This window comes from Bombyx mandarina, chromosome 16 (genome assembly GCF_030267445.1).
Source record: "Bombyx mandarina strain Sakado chromosome 16, ASM3026744v2".
NCBI lineage: Eukaryota > Metazoa > Arthropoda > Insecta > Lepidoptera > Bombycidae > Bombyx > Bombyx mandarina.
In genome coordinates, this window is record NC_143222.1 from 14,064,861 (window position 1) to 14,087,809 (window position 22,949).

The window sequence follows — 22,949 nt, forward strand, 5'->3', positions numbered from 1 at the left end:
ACTTGGTTATCTGACCCTTAATTGAGCTACGTTTAGTCGTGAGCTCTTTTAAAGATCCGCGGACGGAACCATGTTTTTCCCCGTCTGAAGGCATTTTGAATTATAAAACAATGTAAACTAGTTGCGTGCGAACAGCTGACGGCACTGACAACGCGCGATATGGCTCGTCCGTTGTACCGATGCTGCGACGTGACGAGGCTACGCGCTGTAGGCACGGCGCAACGCAACTCCTGGAAACAAACAAAGTCGTTAAAGTCGTCGTGGCCTAACGGATAAGTCGTCCGGTGCATTCGTGTTGAGCGATGCACCGGTGTTCCAATCCCGCAGGCGGGTACCAATTTTTCTAATGAAATACGTACTCAACAAATGTTCACGATTGACTTCCACGGTGAAGGCATAACATCGTGTAATAAAAATGAAACCCGCAAAATTATAATTTGCGTAATTACTGGTGATAGGACCTGTTGTGAGTCCGCGCGGGTGGGTATCACCGCCCTGCCTATTTCTGCCGTGAAGCAGTAATGCGTTTCGGTTTGAAGGGTGGGGCAGCCGTTGTAACTATACTTGAGGCCTTAGAACTTATATCTCAAGGTGTGCGGCGCATTTACGTTGTGGATGTCTATGGGCTCCAGTAACCACTTATCACCAGGTGGGCTGTGAGCTCGTCCAACCATCTAAGCAAAAATATACGGGAACCTGATTTAGAGTGTGTAGATGAAATTAATCGTATTATTATGTAGGCAATGAATATTTAGTTAAATACTTATTTAATATTTAGATGATTGCCCAACGAAAAACAACGACAAGATGTATTTAAATATTCGTAACTATTGACTCGTTAAATGATTAATCGGTTATTTAATTGATATACGAGCGGTAGGTGTGAATAATATAACATTAAAAACCACCAAACTCAAAAATAATAGGTAAAAATGATTAAATGTTTAGTTTACGCAGGTGGAACGCTATGAAGAAGTGTTCGAACTGTATTACGATTTGAATTAGGAATATAAAATTAACGATATTGGATGTGTGGGTAGGTCAAGGAAGGGCACTTAACTCTCGGAGCTGCGGTGTCGCTTGAATGTTTGATTGATGCTTCACGAACCGGAGCCGGCTAGGTCCAGGCTGATGCTGCCAATATGTTCTTCGCGATGAACTTGATGATCTGCTTGATGATTGCGTCGTCTCGTTTTCGAAGAAGATGCGCGTTTTTTGGTTTGGTTTTTTTAATTGCAATTAGTTGTCCTGTAACGGTCGCCAAATTATGTCTCGTATGGACATTTGGAATTTAATTAATGTTAAATTAAACTCTGAATTTATGATCGATTGTTTTATTTTATGCGACGTGCTTGCGTGCCTGAGTGCAATGGCGAACTGGTTTATAATCTATGAAATATGTCTATTGAACATTAGTTTGTTTTTTGAAATACGGATGACACAAACGTCGGCGCGAACAACACGTTTTAAGAAAGTTTTATAAGTTTCCTATTGATATTAAATTTTCAACGTTTTTTTAAAATAATTACCAAACTATGTTTAAAGGTTAAAGTCTTTGATGGTTTGTTGTTCCTGACAGTGACAAATAGAGTACTTACAGTTTTCTTGCTGCTGCTGTGCAGTGTTTCCAGATCCCTTGGTACTGGATGTTGGTTACCTGACCACACTGATGTGGGCTTTGTAGCTCGGTTGCTCCTTGCAACTTGGACTGACTTCGCCCCCGGTGACACGACCCGCCTTGGTTTGATTAGGGCGTGATAAGGGCGCGATATCCAATACATTTAAAAATTTGAAACAGTCCATTTTTATAGTAATATTTGTGTTTTTTTTTGCAGTTCCACTTAAGCGATCTGTTACACGACTTTTCTTAAACTTCTTTTTAAAAAACAAAAAACACCTTTCACAACTTACAATACTATTGTTGACTTCTCAAACTTTAGTATGTTTTAAATGTATGCTCGCGACAGCTTCCAGATTCTAACTGGTTTTCCATACGATTCGATTTAACAAGAAAACTAAAAATGATGACTCTAATGGAAAAACACAGTGAACTCATAAACGAGCTGATTAGGGCAAAGCTGCTTTATAGAATAGTGTGTAACAGATCCCTCGTCAGAGAGTCGTTGATTGCAGCCTCGAACTGCTGCCGGGCAGCGCCGAATCTGGGGCACTCTAGGAGTACATGCAGGACGTCTTCCACTACCCCAGGCTTACACGGGCACCACGGGTTCTTGTGTTGTATATATTTATTTTATGTTTATGTAGCCGTTCAAATGGTGTGAGCGAGTATTGTTTAATAAACAAGCGATAGTGTTCTGTGGACACGTCCTTTATTTACAATGATACAGACAATACTGACGTGCTGTAGGCACAGTACATCCCCCTTAATAAGTATACTCGTACAATATTATTCTAAACATAGAAAAAAATGATTAAGTATTTTATTGTTATAACTAATAGTTTCCTTTAACACTAAATAGAATAACATATTGCTACACGCACTTTTTCACTAAGTTCTTGTCCTTATTACATAACACTATATGATAACTTGCGGCATTGGTGGCGGTCCGCTGTCGGAGCTCGGATCACCTCCTCTTGTCCCCACCATCGGAAACTCTTGCAACTCGCGCCTCATGTAGCGCCCGTAGTTCATCTTGCAGCGCTTCCACAGCAAATATAGTATTGCGGCTAAGATGCAGGTGATAATGAACAGCAGATAAAATTCATATCTGCGGTATGTCGTCTCCTTTTCATCGTCAAACGTTGCGGCATTATTGCCGGCACCATTCTGTGCGATTATAATTCGTTCATCCTGAGTCTTGCTTTGCTGCTTGCCCATCTCAATCGTAAAAGCTTTACGGATAACGTTGATAAAATAACAATTATAATGTGCTCACGGTGTGAAACGAACAACGGGTTTGATAGTTCGTCCGTATCGAGACACTTTTGGTTGATTGTTTACAGTTGCCGTATTTGGTGCGGTCGCCGTCGGAAATTCTATACTGTTGTTAAGTGCAAATGCTGGCTTCAATCGATCTATACTAATGATTTTCTCCGTATCTTGCTGCATTATTTTATAATATTTTTCTGTTTTGTTAATCACCTTAAACGGACCTGTATAAGGCTGCGTTAAGGGCTTTGTAACCCTGTCGACACGCACAAATACATGGGTACAGTTTTTAAGATCGGGGTGAACAAATATCTTTCCTTGGTGTGTCTCTTTTTTCGGTATTGCAGCTAAGTTTGCAATCTTCCTGCGCAATTCTTGTAAAAATGCGATGTTTTCAGAGGATACTTGCTGCATAGGCTCGAAGAAATCCCCAGGTAACCGTATTGGTTCCCCATATACCATCTCCGCTGCACTGATTTGCGTATCATCTCTCAGACTTGCTCGTAAACCCAGCAGAACAGATGGTAATTCTGATACCCAATGCTCTGTGTTTCCTCGGCACATAAGTGCGGTCTTGAGAGATCGGTGCCACCTTTCTACAATTCCATTGGATTGTGGGTGGTATGCGGTGGTTCTAAATTTCGTGATGCCCATTCTTTTGGCTAATTGCGAAAACAAACTAGATAAGAAGTTAGAGCCTTGATCGGTTGTTAGATACAAAGGTGTTCCAAACCGCGCAATCCAACCAGTGTACATGATATCCGCAATCGTCTCGGTGGTTATATCCTTAGCAGGATAGGCTTCAGGCCAACCTGTGCTTCTATCTATCATCGTCACGATGTACCGGTATCCGCTACAGTATGTCAACGGATCCACTACGTCCATGTGTAGATGTTGAAAACGGTCTGTGTTCCGAAAGGTGCCATAAGGTGCAGTAGTATGTCTGTGAACCTTGGACTTTTGACATTCGATACATGCTTTAGTCCATTGAGTCACATCTTTATTCATTCCTTTCCATATATAGCGATCCTGCATCAATCTTCGTGTTGCTCGCATTCCGGGATGACTCATCTCATGCACAGCGTTGAAAGCCGATACACGAAATTCTTTAGGCAAATATGGTCGTGTTATGTTAGTTGAAACATCGCAATAGATAGGTAAGTTGCAATTAGGTACGAACAACTTCTTAAATTGTAACGAGTTCGATTCCATTAAAGTTTTTAATTCAGTGTCATTACTTTGCGCTTCAGCCAGTTTTTTATAATCTATGGGCGATGATTCGCTTACGGACTCTATACGTGATAAGCAATCGGCCACTATATTTTCTTCTCCTCATATGTGTTTTATATCTGTACAAAACTGCAAAATAAAATCTAATTGACGTATGCGTCTGGGTGTATCGTTTTTGCTTATTTTATTTCTCTGTAAAGAGTATACGAGAGGCTTGTGGTCCGTGTATACTGTAAATGATCGTCCTTCAACAAGCGGTCTAAAATGTTTGATTGCCAGATAGATTGCCAATAATTCTCTGTCGTATGTTGAATATCGTTGCTGTGCATCGCTTAATTTTGTAGAAAAAAATCCTAATGGTTTCCAAGAACCTCCTTCTTTTTGTTGCCGTACCGCGCCGGCGCAAGTATTAGAACAATCCGCCATAAGGGCTAACGGTGCATCTGGTGATGGGAATGACAATGTAACTGCGTTTTTTAGGCTTTGTTTACATTGTTCGAATGCTTCAAGTGCTTCCGCGTTCCATGGAATCAAGCTTTTATCCTTCTTCTTGGCGTTATGCAAAAATATATTTAATTTGTCGTGAATACTGGCTGCCTTTGGTAAATGCCGTCTGTAGAAGTTCACCATTCCAAGAAAACGACGTAACTCATCTACTGTATTAGGCCTCTTGAACTCGGATATGACCTTTACTTGCTCGTCCAGTGGTCTAAGACCGTCTTTTGATACCCGAAATCCAAGAAAATTCAGTTCGGATTTTCCGAATTCACATTTGGCCATCCGTATTTATTCAAGCGACTTAGTACTTCTCGAACATGTACTCTGTGTTCAGATTCTGATGACGAGGCGATGATGACGTCATCGATGTAAATAAAGATGTTGTTTACGTTGCGTAGCACTTCGTCATTAAGGAACCGTTGAAATGTGGCTGCAGCGTTTTTAAAGCCAAATCCCAGTCTCATAAATTCGAATAAATCAAAAGGACAAGCAATTGCTGTTTTAGGAATGTCCTTTTCATATATAGGAATATTATGGTAAGCTCTTTGCATGTCTATTCTCGAAAATATAGTTTTTCCGTGCAATAAAAAGGTACCGTCTTGTATACGAGGTATTGGGTAGCGATCTGGCTTGGTAATTGCGTTGAGCTGCTTGTAATCACCACAAGGTCTGAGCTCTCCGTTCTTTTTCACTACAACGTGCAGTGGACTTGCCCAGTTGCTTCTGGAGGGCCTACATATTCCCATGTCTTGCATTTGTTGGAATTCTGCCTTGACCTTTTGGTACTTGTCCGGTGGTAGTGGTCGTGGACGTACGAAGACAGCTGGTCCTGTAGTCTCAATGTAGTGTACTGTTGCATGAAAAGGTGTATCTTTGAAGCTCATCGGCTTAGTAATATCAGGAAATTCCGTCAAAATATCACTATAATCACTTGTGTAAAAATCTAAGTCCAGTATTATTGTCTGTTATACATAGGCGGTGTATAGGAGTGACGGTGCATATCCCCGCCTGCGAGTACACCTCAGTTAGTTTTCCTGAATCACTGGCTTTTTCCAGGCACACGGTTCTACACATTTTCTAGCTCTATGGTGATATCTAAAATGATAAACACATAGCCAGTCCGGGCTGCTCGGTGAACGTCGACTCGTATTACGATTACGTGATGATGACCGTGATCGCGGTCGAAAACGGTGAAAATTGCGACTTTGCTCCATCTCTCTTATTTTTAAGCTTAATTTGGCTATCTCCGCCAGTATAAAGCTATGGTCAGTACTGGAACTACTGCCAGGAGTGCTCTGTACTTCAGACACTTGCAAGGGCTGCGTCGTCTCGATGACTTTATCCGCAATTGCCGACAGGTGCTCTAAGTCTTTTGCTTCGCAGACTGCTAGCACTCCTCGAACTGCCGCGGGTAGGTGACCTTGCCACATAATTCTAAGGGTCTCATCGGGCATTTTATCGCGAGCCAGATCCCTCATACGGCGTAAGAGTTGAGAGGGCTTCTGATCCCCCAACTCCATCTCGCTAAGCAATTTTTGAAATTGTCTCATCTCCGATTCTTCATAGATTTTTAACAAACGTTCTTTCAGCGTATCAAATTTCTTCTCATCGGGTGGTTTTAATAGAATGTCACTGACCTGTTGTACGACGTCCTTGCCTAATTTAGTAACAACTAGGTTGTATCGGGCCTCATCACTTAACTTCTGCGGTGCTAGGATAGCTTCACATTGCACGTACCATAAGCGTGGTTGGTCGCACCAAAACTCAGGAATCCTCGAAGTTACAGAAACAACGGCTACTTCTGCTTCAACTGAAGTCATTTTATTACAAATCGGTTCTTAAAAACGTATCTTGCTATCGAGCGGCGTCTATGTTCTCGTTCGGGGTCACCACTGTGTTGTATATATTTATTTTATGTTTATGTAGCCGTTCAAATGGTGTGAGCGAGTATTGTTTAATAAACAAGCGATAGTGTTCTGTGGACACGTTCTTTATTTACAATGATACAGACAATACTGACGTGCTGTAGGCACATTCTCACGCAGCTTGAAGCGGTGTAAGTATTGGCCAAAGCCTCCGTGCCCCGTTAAAACTTGTGTTACTATGCCGTTAGGTGTACCTATTGTTTGTTGCGTAAATGTATGCCAGAGGGACATCAGGGAGGAAAGTTTGTATAGACTTGTTGTTTGTCAGCTGTTTATATTCTTTATTCCATTTTGTTACCGTTTCCTCCCTGATGACCCTCCTAGCATACGAGCGCGGAAAGTAGTTGTAAACAGCTTTAGTTTTCCTGTGCAGGGCAACGGTCTTCGCCGGTTCATCCGCACGTTCGTTGCCAGCAGTGCCTACGTGTGCCCTCAGCCAGAATAGTTTGATTTCCACACCGGCGGCCCCAAGTCGCACTATGTTAGCTCTGATTCTGAAAGCGACAGGGTGGAGAGAGGTGAGGTCTTTCAATGTTTCCAAAGATGATTTAGAGTCGCTCAAGATGCTTGCCTTTGTTACTTTAAGCCTCTCTATCACTTCTGTCGCTTTCAGAATAGCCTGCATCTCCGCCTGGTAAACGGAGCAGAAGGCTTCCAGTCTAAAGGTCCTGTAGGTGGTTTCCAGCGCGGCGAGGAGCGGGTCGAGTATCAAGTTCCACAGGGTGGGCCCAGCTACAGAGCCCTGTACGCAGCTGCGGGTGGTCTTCTTCTGCCAGCACTCGCGAGCCCATCTCACGATCACTTCCCTGTCCCTCAAGTAACTGTCCATCACCCTGTAGAGGTTGGGCGGGCACCCCCTACCAAGCAGCTGTGCCCTCACGGCCGGCCACCATGCTTTGTCGAACGCTCCCTCTATGTCGAGCGAAACGAGGACGCATATTTTCTTCGCTCCCAGCTCAGCCCGTTGGTGGTTCACCAGATCATAGAGGGAGTCCTCAGTAGACCGCTGTGGCATAAAGCCGTATTGACGTGGACTGAGCGTTCTGTTATGAGCTACAGGATATTTAGCTTTTTAAAAAAAATACTTTAGATGATTTTGGACGACCGTCTTGGATGAGGAAATGAAGGAGACTGACTCACTGACGTGAGCCCGATATAGGTGTATTATGCAGAGTGTTGAGGTAGCGGGACAGAGTGCATAGTTAGCAAGAAGGAGTGCAACGGGAAGCTATAACACCTCCCGGGGGTAGACTAAACATCGGGGTTAATTCTGCGATGTTTGGGAAAGAAAGTTATACATTTGTTCTGATAGTGGGAGCCGGAGTGTTTTCCGGTTGAGGGTTGTGCGTCCGGATTTTCAGTGGAGTAACGTGTTCAGTGGTTCCAGCTTGGTCCGTAGTAGGAGGGTTTGAGGTTGGACGGTGCAATGTGGGAAAACGATGGATAAGACGGTTGTGCGATTCAATTATAGAAATACACTTAATAATACAAAATTAATTTCAATTTTCTAGCGTTACAAGGTGAGAGATACGTAATTGTTTAAATACTTCCTCAGTACGTTTAAGGCTGTCGGTTGAGATGTTCGTATGAATTACAGGATGATTTTGGAATTCTAAAGGATCTATAGGTTGTAATTTTAAACTTAGATTCGAGTTCACGACAATAGGTTCTTCGGAGGTGTTTACGACAGATAAATTGACTCTGTTATTTTGTTTAACTCGTACTATACAATTTGCAATTATCAAGCTGTCTGAGAGTTTTTGGTCTAGAATCATTCCTTCTTTTAAATTAGGATTGGTAATGGAGCATTCAATTACAGTTTCGGTTCTTGCTGGAATTATATACGCTGGATCATTAAAATGTAATTTGAGAGATAGCTTCCCAATATGGAGTAAGTCGTTGGTATAATTTATATTACAGCTATACGCATTAAGTAAATCGGACCCTATAATGCCGTCGTAAGGTAGATGTATTTTATCGACGACGTGGAACTTATGTGTTATTTTTTTTGCTTATCGACGTATATTTTTAATTGGAAGTGACCCTTTGTGTTAATGGGTTCATCTTCAGAATCTATTCCTTTTAATTTAATAATTTCTGATTCTAATTTAGGATGCTTTTCGATGCACGAGTGTTTAATTAGGCTGACAGACGATCCTGAGTCGACTAATAAAGAAAGTGGAATGCTCGATACAGAGGATTCGACTAGGACATGAGGTAGAAGGGTCTTGGCTGGGTTACTCGTTATTTCAAATACATTGGGCTTAGGAGGGTTAGGATTAGTATTCTTAGATAAATTGGATTTTGTATTTGTGTTTTTATTAGTATTTAAGGATTCAGTGGATTTAGGCGATCTCATTTCTCTGGATGGTCGCTCGGACAGTGGATACAGTATTTTTTGGCAATCCTACTTCTTTGAGTGGTTGCATGGATACAGTGGATTTGGATGGACAATCATGTAGCGATGTCCTTTCGATGTTTAGATTCTTTTTTAAAATTGAGGCGTAACTTCCATGTAGCGGTGTTGCCTTGGATATAGGATTAGATTTATTGATGCCGGTTTTTATTCTACTTTGTCCTGTACATCGGGGCGAGACGATTATTCGTTTTTTGGATGATCGTTGTCGACCGTATCATAGCCTTCAGCTTGATCGGCTTGTTCTACGTAATTTACCCTTTGGGCGACACCGGTTTGGTTTTGGTTAAATTTGAACTTGTTGTTGTTGAACTCGCGTTTGCGGCATTGTTCCAAGGTGTGCCCTGGTGTTTTGCAATATCTACAAAATATGGTATTAGAATCATAGCTATTCGCGGGTCTAGTTGGATAATTGTTTGGTCTAGGATGATAGTTGTTAGTAGGGAATTGGCGGTTCACATCTCTAAGTAAGGGTTGGGCAAAAGCTGGTCTTGCGATGTTTGGTCTGAAAGTTGGCCGACTCTCTTGACGATAACCGGAGAGGTTTTGTTTGAATAGGAATTGTTGGATTTTTTTCCTCCGATATAGCTATATTCACCGCTTCATTCAGGGTTTTAGGAGATTTACAACGAATGATGTTAGAGATGCGAGGAATAAGTCCCATTTGGAACTGATGGAGGGCTAATTCTTCCATGGCGGCTGTCCGCCCTACCATTTCCTTACTTTTGTGACCATGAGGGATAGATATCTCGGTTAATAGCTGGGACAAACACGTCTCTATCCTAAGAGCATATTGGCTAACGTTTTCGTTTGTTTGTTGTTTACATTCTTGTAGATCTGTCAATAGGTGAGCATAATGCTTCCTCTGGCTGAACTGGACCTTAAGAAAGTCTTTGAGTTGTTGCCAATTAGCGAACTCTTTAATGGAACAAGCGGTTTCCGCTTTGTCCTGTAATTGGCAAAGTATGTACTTAAAGAGTATATCTTTTTGTACGTCAGACGCTAGCTCGTAAGCGTTGTTACAGTTCACAAGAAATGAGTTTAGCGTTTCTCTACAGCCATCGTATGGTTTTATAAATTTCAGCAAAATTGAGAGATCGATTTCGGGCTTTTGAATCATCACAGCTCTATTTTTCGCGACAGACCGCGTTTGTGGGGGAAGAAGATGGCCTTGGCCCTCCTCCTCGGTGTTTGTTACCGCGAAATCGGTTTTTTCGTATTTTGGACTCTGAGACCTTTCCGCCATTTTCTTATATAATACAAGTTGAATTACAAATTCTTATAAAATTAACTAGTGAACACGGTTACTAAACGAAAATAGAATACAAAAGTTTGAACTGGTATCTAATATAGCAATGACCAAAACAATTTAATAAATTGATAAAGAGCTCACAGGCACGCAGACAGCACGATAAGGGCGTTCATTCTCGGAACTCGGCGATGAGGCGATCCGTGAGTTGCGTTTCTGTGTTTCGTCGGATACCGGTCGCGGCACGCAGGAGCAGTTGTCCGTGACACTGGGTATGGTACTGTGATGCCGGCTACAGCATTCAAGTAGAATGCGCAGCAGTGGGCTTTCAGCGATCGACGAGCACAACACAAATGCACAAATTATTAGTAAAAACGGTGGAGTTCACGATCACAAGTATTAATTCTATGATTCACTGAATTTTAGAGTTCACTGGATATTGAGACGTACCAGGGACTTTTCAAAATCCCTTTACGCTGCCACCAAAATGTTATGAGCCACAGGATATTTAGCTTTTTAAAAAAAATACTTTATGATTTTGGACGACCGTCTTGGATGAGGAGATGAAGGAGACTGACTCACTGACGTGAGCCCGATATAGGTGTATTATGCAGAGTGTTGAGGTAGCGGGACAGAGTGCATAGTTAGCAAGAAGGAGTGCAACGGGAAGTTATAACAGTTCGGAGGAGATGCCAGCGCAACCTTCCAGTAATCATTTTTTCAACGACCTTGCCTAGGATGGACAGCAGACCAATGGGACGATTTGATCGCAGGTAAGCCTTGTTCGTCTTGTTGGCTTTAGGTGTAATTGAAACCGCGGCAATTTTCCATGGTCTAGGGAAAACACTCACGTGCAACATCGCATTGGCCAGTGCCAGGAAGGCTCCACTGTCTCTCAACACGGAGTGTTCTACGATGTCTGCGGTGAAACCGTCCGGACCCAGCGCCTTACGGAGCGAGAAACCACAAACCGCCCAGCTCAACCCGTGCTCCGTGAAAGGGGGGTCAGGCGGCGTCTCGGGGTATAAGTTGGCATCCACTCGACGCAAAGCCTCATGCTCGGGTGTGTCCTCCCCAGGTCGGTCGTCTGGGAATAGGGTGTCGGCCAACAGCCGCGCCGACTCCCGCGCCGAGCACGTGCTGCCGCCCGCCGCATGCAGCAGTACCTCCGGCCGCCGCGGCTCGGTGCGCCGCAATATTTTCCAGATTCCGTCCCACATGGACTTCCGCTCTGCCGTCGTACACAGCTGTTTCCAACTGGCGGTCTGCGCTTGTCGTGCCATCTCCGTGTACTCCTCCTTGGCAGTCAGATACTCTTTAATTACATATTACCGTCTTCCCGGGGCTGCACATCTGATTCTCCTTTTTTTTGTTCTAACTTCTTTTTTTTTATTTCTAGATCTATCGACCACCAAGGAGGGTCCTTCCTGAGGCGGGGCGGGCGTGCCGCATCACATGCAGCCGCCAGGGCCGCCACATAGTCCGTCGTCGCCCCTTCCACGTCCGCCTCCGTCGACAGCGCAGCGCAATGTTCAGCCGTCGCGTTATTGCGCTCTCGCTTGGCACGGAATGCGTCGGCGAACTCGAGCCAATCCACCTGTCTCGTGTTATACTTGAGCGTGCCGGAAGCATTTTCCAGCAGCGGCGCGGCGGGCGCGCCTCGCAGGACCAACTCGGTGATGAGCGCGTTATGGTCGAACGACATAATGTCGCCGTCTACGCGCCAACTTCTCACCATCGGCTGCAACGCCTCGCCACATGCCGTTACGTCCACACTGCGGTATACGCGCGCCCTCGCCGGTATACTTGGAAGGTGGATTCATCGCCCTCGTTTATTATGGTTAGCCTCAGCTCTTCTAGCATTCCTGCCAGTCCTTCTCCGCACTCGTCGTCACGCTCGCCACCCCACCAACGGCTCCAGGCGTTGAAATCGCCCCCCAACAACACTCGGCCCGCTCCTACCCTTGATACCACGGTGCGTATGCCCTCCATCGCCTCACGCCACTCAACACTGTCACCCGGCTCGATGTAGGCGGATATTAGAGGCAGCGACCTCGACTCCTGTCTAATCAGTGCTAACTGCAGTCGCTAGCCGCTGGGATTGCAGGGTCGAGTCCACTTCCAGCCGTATCGCTGCATCTAAAATTATCACGGCGGCCTTGTTGGGCTTCTCCTTCGTGGCTCCGGCGGCCTGCACCACGCGCGCGCTCTCCGACGCCGCCATTTCTTCTACGGCGCCAACGTACGGCTCCTGCACGAGCAGCGTGGCCGCGCGTCGCGTCGCTCCTTCTGCTAGCAGCTCGCTAGTTGCGAGCCTCGCGCGATTAAAGTTGGCGTGGATTAGGGTGAAAACTTAGGCCACGACCGCTGCGCCTTTAGCAATAAGCGACGTGGGAGCGCGCTATGGCGTCCCACCGGCGGCGCACCGGGCAGCCCTTCTCCATAGGTTAGCTCCTCAGCCATCAACTGCGCCACGAGCTTTCCCGCTACGCTCTTGTTCGCACAGCCCAGGACGACCTTGCCATCGCGAGCTTTCCGACACCGCTCGACTCGCACGCCCTCTCTACGAGCCTCCGCTCCCGCCGCACTCTCAACTCGCTTCAGCACCTCGTCGGCGGTGTGCCTTGGGTCCCGGGACGACACGATGATGGTGTGCGGCGCTGCGGGCGCGGTGCGGCTTCCGCCTCCACGTAACTGCGCGGTGCGGGCGGCGAGAGGGCAGCTCGCACGCCACCTCGGCCACGGTCGCGCCGCTTGTCCGCGTCTCCTCCCGCAGCGCGCGCACTTCCTTTAGCATGCTCTTCGCGGGACCCAGCTCCTTCGCCGTCTGCTGCAGCTTCCCATCCGCCAGCGCAGCCTTCAACTCCCGTATCTCCTCCACGACTTTGGGGTCCAACGACGAAGAGGTGCCCGCCCGCTTGATCTCTGCCAGGGGTTGGGCCACCTCTAATCCCAGAATGATTCGCGATGCGGCGGTGTCACCCTTTATAGTGTCGAGCTTCGCGCCGAACTCCAACTGGTCTCTCGAGCACTAGCGAGTGTCTGCGCTCAGCCATTTCAAGCTCTCGGGCAACAGAGGTGTATAAGCACTCTAGTTCGTTTGAAAAACGTGTTCGCGAGTCCGCCAGTCGCAGTACGAGTTCCAGCAGCAATTGAAGCTTCTCCACAACCAATTCTCTAATTTCTTTCTTTAAGTTTGCGGTGGTTTTGCTTTCCAGGGATGTCTTGGCGTCCTGGACGGTTCGATTGGCCTGATTTGCGGCGTCCCCCAGTCCCCCGCCCAAACTGATTCTTGAAGACTGCTCGCCGGCTACCTCCGATGCTATCCTACACTCTACATTCGCCGGCGCGCTCGCGGCGCTTAATGCTTCTGCGAGCGACATGGGCCACAACATGTATCCCGTCGCCGCGACTCCGAAAAAACCGCATTCTTCTCGAGAGCGCGCATCCACGCTTCTCTGCGACGTCGGTGACTGGCCGCCTGGTAAGTATCGTTCCGGTACAGCGACAGCCCTCTCAGCTCATCGTCCACCCTCCGCACCGCTGGCGCACTTCAGGAACACCGGATTGAACCCACACTTCCAGTTTTACTCTTTGAGGCCATTACTTATGTTTGCTGTGGTTCGTCTATTGTTCTATTGGTTTCTTGTGTTTGTTATTGCTGATTGATTATTCTATGTCAGTTGATTTGTTAATGCTCCCTTGTTAGTTATTTATTTCGGTTTGGTAATAATAAATATATACTTAGTCAGGTCATAAATTCTGTCACATGTTTAATGTAAAATAATTGAAACAAGTTTATTCATTATGTAACCATTCATATACCAAAATGAACTTAACAAAACATAGATTCTTATGACACTAAAGTTTATTCAAAATGACCTCCGTGATTTTGAATACAGGCCTTCAATCTGCGCGGCCAGTCGTCTATCGCAGCACGAACGAGGTCCATGTCAATATCGGCGGCTGCCTTAATCAAGGATGTCTTGAGTGACTCCAAATTGGGATGAGGCTTTGAGCCCGCCTTTTCCTCCAAGTGTTGCCATATCTTGTAATCTAACGGATTCAAATCTGGACTGGAGGAGGGCCAGTCTTCGTGCCGGATGAAGTCGATTTCACGCGCCGCCAGCCAGCCTTGTGTGCTCTTCGCTCTATGAGCTGGCGCCGAATCTTGTTGGAATACCCAGTGCCTGTTATTGAACATGGTATGAGAAACAGGTTCCGCAAGGTTCGTCAGGACTGTATTTTGATACACAACTGCATTCGTTTTTACACCTTTCTCACAAAAATGTACCTCTGTTAAGCCCCAATAAGAAACTCCCAACCATACCATGAGCGAGGATGGAAAATGACCTCGTTGGACACGCGGAATACGGTTGCTCGCTTCTTCACTACGGTGTGCGTACACCTTATCATTTTGTTTGTTGTAGCTCTCTTCTGCGGTAAAAATTTTTTCATCCGAAAAAAGAATTTCCCGATATTTTTTTCCCGCGTACCGCTTCAACAAAGTGCGGCATCTCTTCAGTCTCAGGTCCATTAGACGAGCATTCAAACGATGTCCTGTTTTTCTTCGATATGCCCGAAGCCCTAAGTCTTCATTTAACACCCTTTTCACCGTGGTTCTGCTTAACCCCATCTGAAGGGCCAACAGTTTCTGCTTACGTTTGGGATTTCTTTGAATTCGCGCCTTCACAGCTTTTATCACTGCTGGAGTCCTAACAGACCGAGGGCGACCACTTCTTGATCTGTCATCTACACTAGAGTCTTCATTGTATCGTTTGATGGTACGATAAACGAATCTTTTGGTTATATTAAAATTTTTCAGTATGTTAAAAATTTGAATTGGCGCGTAACCGCAACGATGCAACGCAATAACTGCAACACGGTCTTCTTTAAGCGTCCACTCCATATTTAAAAATGAGTAAAATTCTAAAAGTATACATTTTTATTTTCATGAACAATTCGAAATTCGAATTCAATAAACTTTTTTGTGGCCAGCATTCTAAAAGAAAAGTTTTTACTGTGTGACAATACTTATGACCTGACTAGTTATATACATATATATAGTGGTTTGTCGATTATAAAGGTATTTATGTATGTAGTATGTTACTATTTATGATTATGTCTGTTATTTTATGAATTAATTATTATTTATTTATTGTTATTATTATTATTTTTGTGATGGCTGTATGGCTAACCAACTCTGTGCCCGCTCCGCGCTGACAAGTGCTATGCAGTCTATTAATGCTTTGTCACAATTTAGTCTGTGTCGGCGTCGGTCGGTTTAAGTGATAATATAATTGTTTTTGTTTGTTCAGGCCCGGGAGTTTGCAGCGAGACTTCACGAGCCCTCCCTAAATGCCCCTGCGGCGAATTGGGTCTAACAAAAGCAACTCCAGGGTGTGACGCCGAGTGTTTGTGAACTTGGAGTAATTTTTTATTGTTTAGGTGGGTATTTTATTTTGTGCGTCTTAAGTTGTTAGTTCTTATGTTTGACCTGTAAGCTTGTTTGTCTGTAACGGCTAGAGGTGTATTATGTGTTCTTTGTGTGTTCCAGGTTTGTTGGACTGAAGAGGCCCGTCGGCGGGCTCAAATTGTCGCCGCGCCCAGTTGACCTCCGGTGACCTGTCTCTCGTCGGCGTCTGGGTCCAGTAATGTGCCGACGTTCAGCACCTAGCCGATTCAGCGCCGCCCACGTTGCGTCTATATTATATTATTAATTGTGTGATTATGTATGTATTTGATTTCTTTTCAATTAAAGAGTACCTTCCTCCCCCCGCTCTCCCCCCCTTATTCCCTCCTGAGAAGTAAAGGTTATTTGCTGGTATCCTGAAAGGTAAAGGTAATTTGGTACCGGTTGATCGGTACGGTAAGGTTATTAAGGTAAAGGGTTTGTGAATCTGTCCTGGCACTCCTGGCAGTACTCGTTTTTCAGGTAGTCCGCGGCGGCCGGTAATTGCTCTTGGTAACCTGTGGTGGTTTTAATATTTTGTTGTTCGCTGGTGGCCGGAGGTAAACCGCAGCACAATAGCTTCTCGCCCACTTGTCTCTAGTGGTAAAAGCTCAAACGACAATAAGTAGCACTGCCCCCACAGGCGCAGGAGGGGAACCACTCAGACAGTAGACAATCCGTTATCCAAGTATTGAATTAATCCAACCTAAGCCCAGCTCCATCTGCCGTTGTCGGACAAACCACTCCAGCGCGCAGTGCGGCTCCTAACACTTCACGTCGATCTTAAACGTATGGATGGGATCGGTTGCCGCACTCTGAGCTAGGAAGAAAGCACTGCGATAAATCAGTTCACTGTTCCAATAATTCGAGTCGACACTCGCGGAGTCACCGCAAGCGGGGGCGATACCCAACCGGACAGCCCCAGGTCGGAAAGCGTTCCGCAGGGTATAGTAAGAGAACAATGGCGAGACCGCTAGGTATGAAATTTTAAAATTGTGCCTTTCCGGGGCTGTGTAGCAGCGTAAGAACTAGTCTTACGCTGCTACACAGCCTTAGCACTTACTTGCATATATGCCAGACTGCTCAGGTTCTTGTGGCAGCAACAACCACCCCCAGTAAGCCGTCGGCTCGAGTTGGTTCCGGCGATAAAGAACTCCAGGTTTCCAGGCGTAAGCCCCCTTATAATACACCACAAACTCTTCCACTTGTCTCTCTCCGCACAGAGATCACTTCTAACGGTACAAACTGGAAAACGACTCAAAAAAATTTAAAAATATTTTAACTCTGCACAAGTAACCGTAGCCACCCAGTGGTACAGCGCAACTCTTAGAATAGGTTAGGGCATTCGGAAAGAGCATTTTCGTCACGGAGGCCGTCTCGCCGGCATATCTCCGGTTCCATTCATCGAGCGATCCCATTCGGATCTGCCGTCTGATGAATGAAATCGGACACAGGTCAAAGTCCGGCTTCCTCCGCGACGCCAACGCTGCTCCCTTTGCCAATTCGTCCGCGCGCTCATTCCCTGGCAGGCCCGCATGGGCTTTAACCTAAAACAAAGACACAGCTTTGCCTTGAGCCGAAGCCGCTGTTGTCAAATTGGCACGGGCGCGCACCACCAGGGGAGGAGCGAGCGCCCGCCTGCAAGCGACTGCAATGCGGACATTGAGTCGCTATACAGGCCGAAGCAAATCGCCAGTAATTCCGCCTGATAGACTGTGCAGTACGCGGCGAGGCTAAGTTTGAGGTTCTGGATTTCGACTTCATTATCCCATACGGATAATGCGGCTCCGACCTTCCCCTCAATCTTGCTGCCGTCAGTGAAGATCCGCACTGTCTGCACGTTGTAGCTTTCAACAAGCTCCTCGTCCGCCAGGCACACTAATTCCAAAGCTTTTTGTTTGGCGGGGTGAGAAGTTTCTGCAAATCTCACCGGACACTCAATCTCCTGGTCTCCTGGTATTAGCTAGGATGACCCTCTCCCTCGCCTCATACATGGCAGCTGCTTCTTGTATGCGGAGGTCTAAGTAAACCAGCCAGTACCAGTGCCGAGTTTAGAGAGACCGTGCGGTAAGACTTACAGAGCTTCTGGACGAATCCTCGTTGGACGGAACCCAGCTTCCTCCGTATGCCCAGCTTTTTCGTAGCGGGCGCCCAGGCTCCGGCCGCGTACATGATAATTGGTTGTCCTCTAACGTAGTCAGAGCTCTTGTTATCAAATTATCAAATTAATGTGATTATAATATTTATTTATCAAATGATATCAAAAGTGTTTCAATTTCTTTTAAATACCAATTTTTATTAAGTTAATATCCAAAAAGGTAATTCCATTTCCAAAGAAAAACTATCCTTAGGGGGTTTTGGGGTGTTCCAAATATATATTGGTTATATAATTGACATCCCAGTATTCTCAGGTCTTATAATATGTAGGTAAGGTAAGTCGGCAAATTGGATCCGTAACTTCGGAATAAAGATTGGCTCTGAGGACCGGGGCGTGTCGGGTTTGGACGGGAAGCGGATGCGGCCGGTGCCGGGTCTGGTCGATGTTCGTGCGTTATATTCGTGAGTCGTGGGACGCCGTGGTGTCCTTCTGCGAGGACGTGATGTCGCAGAAGGAAACTGCGGAACGGGAGAGGGAGATCTCGACTCCCTTCCCCGGCCGCAGAAGGCGCACCGGGCGCAGGAGAAGGGCGGACAACGCCCTTTTCCGCCCCCCATGAATGGGTCCAGGAGCGAGGGACTTGGGAAAGCCCTCGCTATGTTTCCCCTATTCGATGGACCTGAGACGGAGGCGCGTGCGGGTGTCGGCGCGTGTCTCTGAGGCGATGCACGGAGTAGCTGAACGCCTCACTACCCCGTGCAGGAGACGAGGCCTGGACAGACCGGGCCAGCACTGGTGTGGGGCTGCGGAAGAATTTGGATTCCCGCGGCCCTGCGCACACGTGTGGGTGGACACCGGGGTGGTTTTAGCCGGTAGGAGTCCGGCACGCCCCTCCGCCTTTCCCCAGGCGGAGGTAGTCCATGAGGATTTCCCCGCGAAAAAAAAAAAAAAAAAAGGTTTTTTTTTACCTTCCTACAACATAATCGTTATCTATGTCATCGTATTCTCATGCATACCAGTTCTCGCAGGCGTTCGATACCATTCATGCTTCATAACTAGATCTTTCTGTCATTCGATCTCATTTATGCTTCATGTGGGTGGGTTACCCAACTTATTTCCTAATAGAGCTATTTATTTGTATTTATCTTAACTTCTAATCTTAAGTAATAAAAGACGGTGGACAAGTTTTCTTCAATACAGGTTACTTACAAACAGGACAATAAACAAATTATTTATTATATATTTACTTTTATGGCTACCTACTGCTAAGTTGCTTATACAATTACTACACGTATGTTATGTATAATATATATTATATTAACATATTTTACTATTCTATGTTTTATTATTATCTATAACTATTTTACAAACTTTGGTGCAGTACTCGATGAAAGATTTGCGACTTTTACTTTAGATTATTGCGCTGTAATTTTTAGGTACAATTGCGGTTTGCAATAACTGCTCCACACAGAGTCACAATGTAGCAAAACGAGGGCAAAAACTTAATACATGGGGAGCGGTTTCAGCAGTATCTGGATCGCAGGTGCACGACGAGTTGTCTTTACACTTAAATCTATTTAAGTATTCCGAGAACCCGCCGTGCCCAGTTAATACCTGAGTGCATAAGTTGTCAATGTGCATTTTCCTTATTGTCCTGTATGCCGCCGTCGCCTCGGGGAAGAACAGTTTTGTCGTGGAAGCCGTGTCACCATCAAGGTAGCGACGGTTCCACGTACCCAACGACTCCAGGGGATGCAAGCAGTCCTAGTTAGTGATGGATAACAGTGTAGTGTGCAGCTCGCCTAACCTTATATTTGTAACTGCACACACTAAATTATAACAGTATTACACGATAGGCAGCGGCTTGGCTCTGCCCCTGGCATTGCTGAAGTCCATGGGCGACGGTAACCACTCACCATCAGGTGGGCCGTATGCCCGTCTGCCTACAAAGGCAATAAAAAAAAATAAAAAAAAATTTTCGACTTGAACAGTTCTCTTTTATTTCACCTACAACACTCCAATACATGGCGACCCTTAGCCAGCAGTTAAAATTTTGCAACATACGTAAAATACGAGAGTAGCTGAAATAAATATGAAGAAATATAATTATGAAGAATATTATGAAGAATAGAAGTTTGTGAAGACAAGAAATAAGAGAAAAGAAGATTTTCAAATTACCGAAAATGAAAAAAAAGAAGAAAAAAAGAAACCCTCACAGAAGATTGATTTGGATGAAGCGATGAGAACAATAGAAGAAGACAAAAAAGGGTGTTGCTGCCGGGAGCCGGGAGAATGCTCAAGCCTTATTATGAGAGGATATGCAGGGCGCCGGGAGATAAATTGTACGGGTCCGAGGTGGAGCAGCTAGGAGTCAGCTCGAGTCCAATGCTGAGGAGTTCATTCACCCATGCTACGTAAGACGTCACGACCTGCATATACGTTGACAGTAAATACGTGCTTACTGCAATGTAAGTTTTTGCTCTGATATTGTAATTTTTTTTTACGTTATTTCAATGTTCTGTATTAAATGTTATTATTAAGTTCATGCGGAATTACTTTATATTTAGTTTAAGGAAATTATGTCAGAATGATAGAATATTCTAATTGTGCTACAAAAATGTCAGACTCATTTGATATTAAAACTGCAATTTCCCTGTTGCCGGTAATGAGTGGCAATATTCAGTTTAAGGAAATCTATGTCTTTCTATCCACAAGAGCAGGTTATGCAACTACGAGAAAACTAGAGAGGTTTCTGAAGCCGAGGAGATAGCCATTTTTATAACAATAAGACAAATTATAATCGTAACTATAATTGTTATGAAAATAGTACAGGTCAACGAACTTCACATATCGTAAATCGAGGTAAACACTCAGGCGATCAGCGCCAGCGTCAGCATTTTCGCGGACGACCGATGCATTATCAGCGTGTACAGCATAATACGCAAGAGTCCAATGTCCAAGACAACTTGCGCAACGATAACGCAAATAATTATGACAACTTAGAGTTTTTCGCACCTAAACAGTGCACTCATTCGATTTTTAGTTATAGTCATTTTTGTGTAATAATATCGATCTTAATTTATTAATCGATAGTGGAGCTAGTTTATGTGTACTTAAGTATGAATGGTTGTCGCGACATAAGAATTTATTGAATTTAGTAAAACATGATAAGATAATTATAAAAGGAATTAGTGGTAATTTAGAGTCTATAGGATATATTTATTTAAATATTATAATTAATCATGTGAGTTTTGCACAACGCAGCTGCAGATGTATTGAGCCAGATACCTATTACATCCAACAGTTTAAAGGAAATGCAACAGCATGTAGTATCGGTCATGACAAGAGCACAGGCTCGTAGGTTACGTATTGACTGTGACAATAATAACATGACTACGGAGGTATCCTCTACTCCAAGGCCTGATCAACCTAAAGTAGTGGAAATCCTCAAACGACCAATTAACGGCGTTGAATTGATGCTATTTTGTAATAAAAATACATTAAAACAGATAGAAAAATTCAAACATTTTACTAGTGATAATGGTAACTGCAAATTCGTGTCTGAAAAATCAGCAATTTTTATAATTTCTCAATCGTTGTCTACCGTAAGTGTGTTAACGAGAGAATTACAACGTTTTTGCAAGCAAATCAAAATAAACGAGCTCGTAATAATTAAAAGCAAGCGCTGTGAACGACTTGTAAACAATTTTATAAAGGAAATAAGCCATTTGAAAGATTTTCCCAAGTTACTTGTCATTAAAGATGTGACAAGAATTACTGACAAAGACACAAGGACTGTGATCCTAAATGACTTCCACCTGTTACCCACGAGTGGCCACGCGGGGGTAAACAGAATGTTAAATAATATTAGGAAGTATTATTATTGGCCAGGAATGACCAATGACGTATCAGAATACGTAAAGAAATGTAAAAGTTGTCAGATTCAAAAGCATTCCAATAGACGTACAAAGGAGCCAATGGTTATCACATCCACGGCATCCACTGCTTTTGAGAGAGTTAGTTTAGATTTAATGGGGTCATTAGATGTAGATAATTTTAATTATAAGTATATTCTGACGTTACAATGTGATCTGACTAAATATGTTGAAGCTTATCCTTTAGAAAAGAAGGATACAGTTTCAGTAGCGCGATCATTTGTAAATAATTTTATTCTGAGGTATGGTATCCCTACAGAAATAATAACAGACCAGGGAACAGAGTTTATGTCATCAGTATTTACTGAAATTTGCAATTTATTGCATATAAAAAAACTGCATTCAACAGCTTATCATCATGAGACTCTTGGAGGTTTGGAAAACACTCATAAGGTTCTAGGTGCTTATCTTAGGATTCAGTGTGATAATAATAAAACAGATTGGAGCAGTTGGCTTCCATTCTGGTGCTTTTCATTTAACACTACAGTTCACTCTGAGACAAAATACACGCCATTTGAATTAGTATTTGGTAAACATTGTAATCTACCATCTAACATAGAACAAAATTCATGTGTTGATCCCTTATGTAACCCTGATTCTTACCCTTTAGAACTAAAGTACAGACTTCAAAGAGCACAAGCTGAAGCAAGAAACAATTTGTTATTTAATAAAAAATTAAGAAAAAAAAATTTTGACAAAACTATTAATTCAATAAAATATAAGAAAGGAGATTTAGTATTAATTAAAAATCAAGTAGGAGATAAGTTAGATAAGATTTATTTAGGACCATACGAAGTCATAGAAGATGTCTCACCAAATGTTAAAATCTTAAAGGATAATAAAGCATACATAATTCATAAAAATAATACAAAGAAGTTTGTAACTTAAAATATTGTTTTATTGGATTTTTGTTAGTAAAGTATGAAATTTAATAATATTTTGTGTAATTTAGTTTAAGTAATAAATATAAAAAAGGAATTATATAATAATATCATTTTTTTTTAAAAAGGGGGGAGGTGTAGTGTGCAGCTCGCCTAACCTTATATTTGTAACTGCACACACTAAATTATAACAGAATTACACGAATTGTCGACTTGAACAGTTCTCTTTTATTTCACCTACAACACTCCAATACAACAGAGCCGCCATAGAGTCACTAAAGACACCAAATGTAGAAGCATTAAGTGTCCTGATCTCGTTGGTGGCCCTGCATATCGCGAGGAGCTCAGCCTGGTATACCGTACAGTAGTTCGGTA

General features: G+C 44.1%; 1 protein-coding gene, 3 long non-coding RNA genes and 1 pseudogene across 4 annotated transcripts in view; 3 read left to right on the forward strand and 2 right to left on the reverse strand.

The window, feature by feature from the left end:
• LOC149501375 (uncharacterized) overlaps nucleotides 1-20,043 on the reverse strand; it is a 79,279-nt gene extending 59,236 nt beyond the window's left edge. The window contains exon 1 of the long non-coding RNA XR_016324358.1: nucleotides 19,766-20,043. This is a non-coding gene — a long non-coding RNA (uncharacterized LOC149501375). The remainder of the gene's footprint in view (nucleotides 1-19,765) is intronic.
• LOC149501379 (uncharacterized) lies at nucleotides 8,933-10,219 on the reverse strand (annotated as a pseudogene).
• On the forward strand, nucleotides 11,652-13,553 carry LOC149501380 (uncharacterized). Its single transcript, XM_089733674.1, has 2 exons — nucleotides 11,652-12,048; nucleotides 13,427-13,553. The coding sequence occupies exons 1-2, from the start codon at nucleotides 11,737-11,739 to the stop codon at nucleotides 13,502-13,504; spliced, it is 390 nt and encodes a 129-aa protein (XP_089589800.1). The 5' UTR covers nucleotides 11,652-11,736; the 3' UTR covers nucleotides 13,505-13,553.
• Nucleotides 15,265-19,000, forward strand: LOC149501381 (uncharacterized). Its single transcript, XR_016324357.1, has 2 exons — nucleotides 15,265-15,656; nucleotides 15,766-19,000. It is a non-coding gene; the product is annotated as an uncharacterized LOC149501381 (long non-coding RNA).
• On the forward strand, nucleotides 19,086-22,792 carry LOC149501382 (uncharacterized). The gene is made up of 2 exons (XR_016324359.1): nucleotides 19,086-19,542; nucleotides 22,710-22,792. It is a non-coding gene; the product is annotated as an uncharacterized LOC149501382 (long non-coding RNA).
• Nucleotides 22,793-22,949: the final 157 nt, after the last annotated feature.

Bases quoted from the DNA above. Each gene is read 5' to 3' on its own strand.
- LOC149501380 (XM_089733674.1), top strand. From the start codon at position 11,737: ATGTTCAGCCGTCGCGTTATTGCGCTCTCGCTTGGCACGGAATGCGTC. The intron at 12,049-13,426 runs GTTAGCCTCAGC...TTTGCTTTCCAG, and splicing joins CATCGCCCTCGTTTATTATG to GGATGTCTTGGCGTCCTGGA.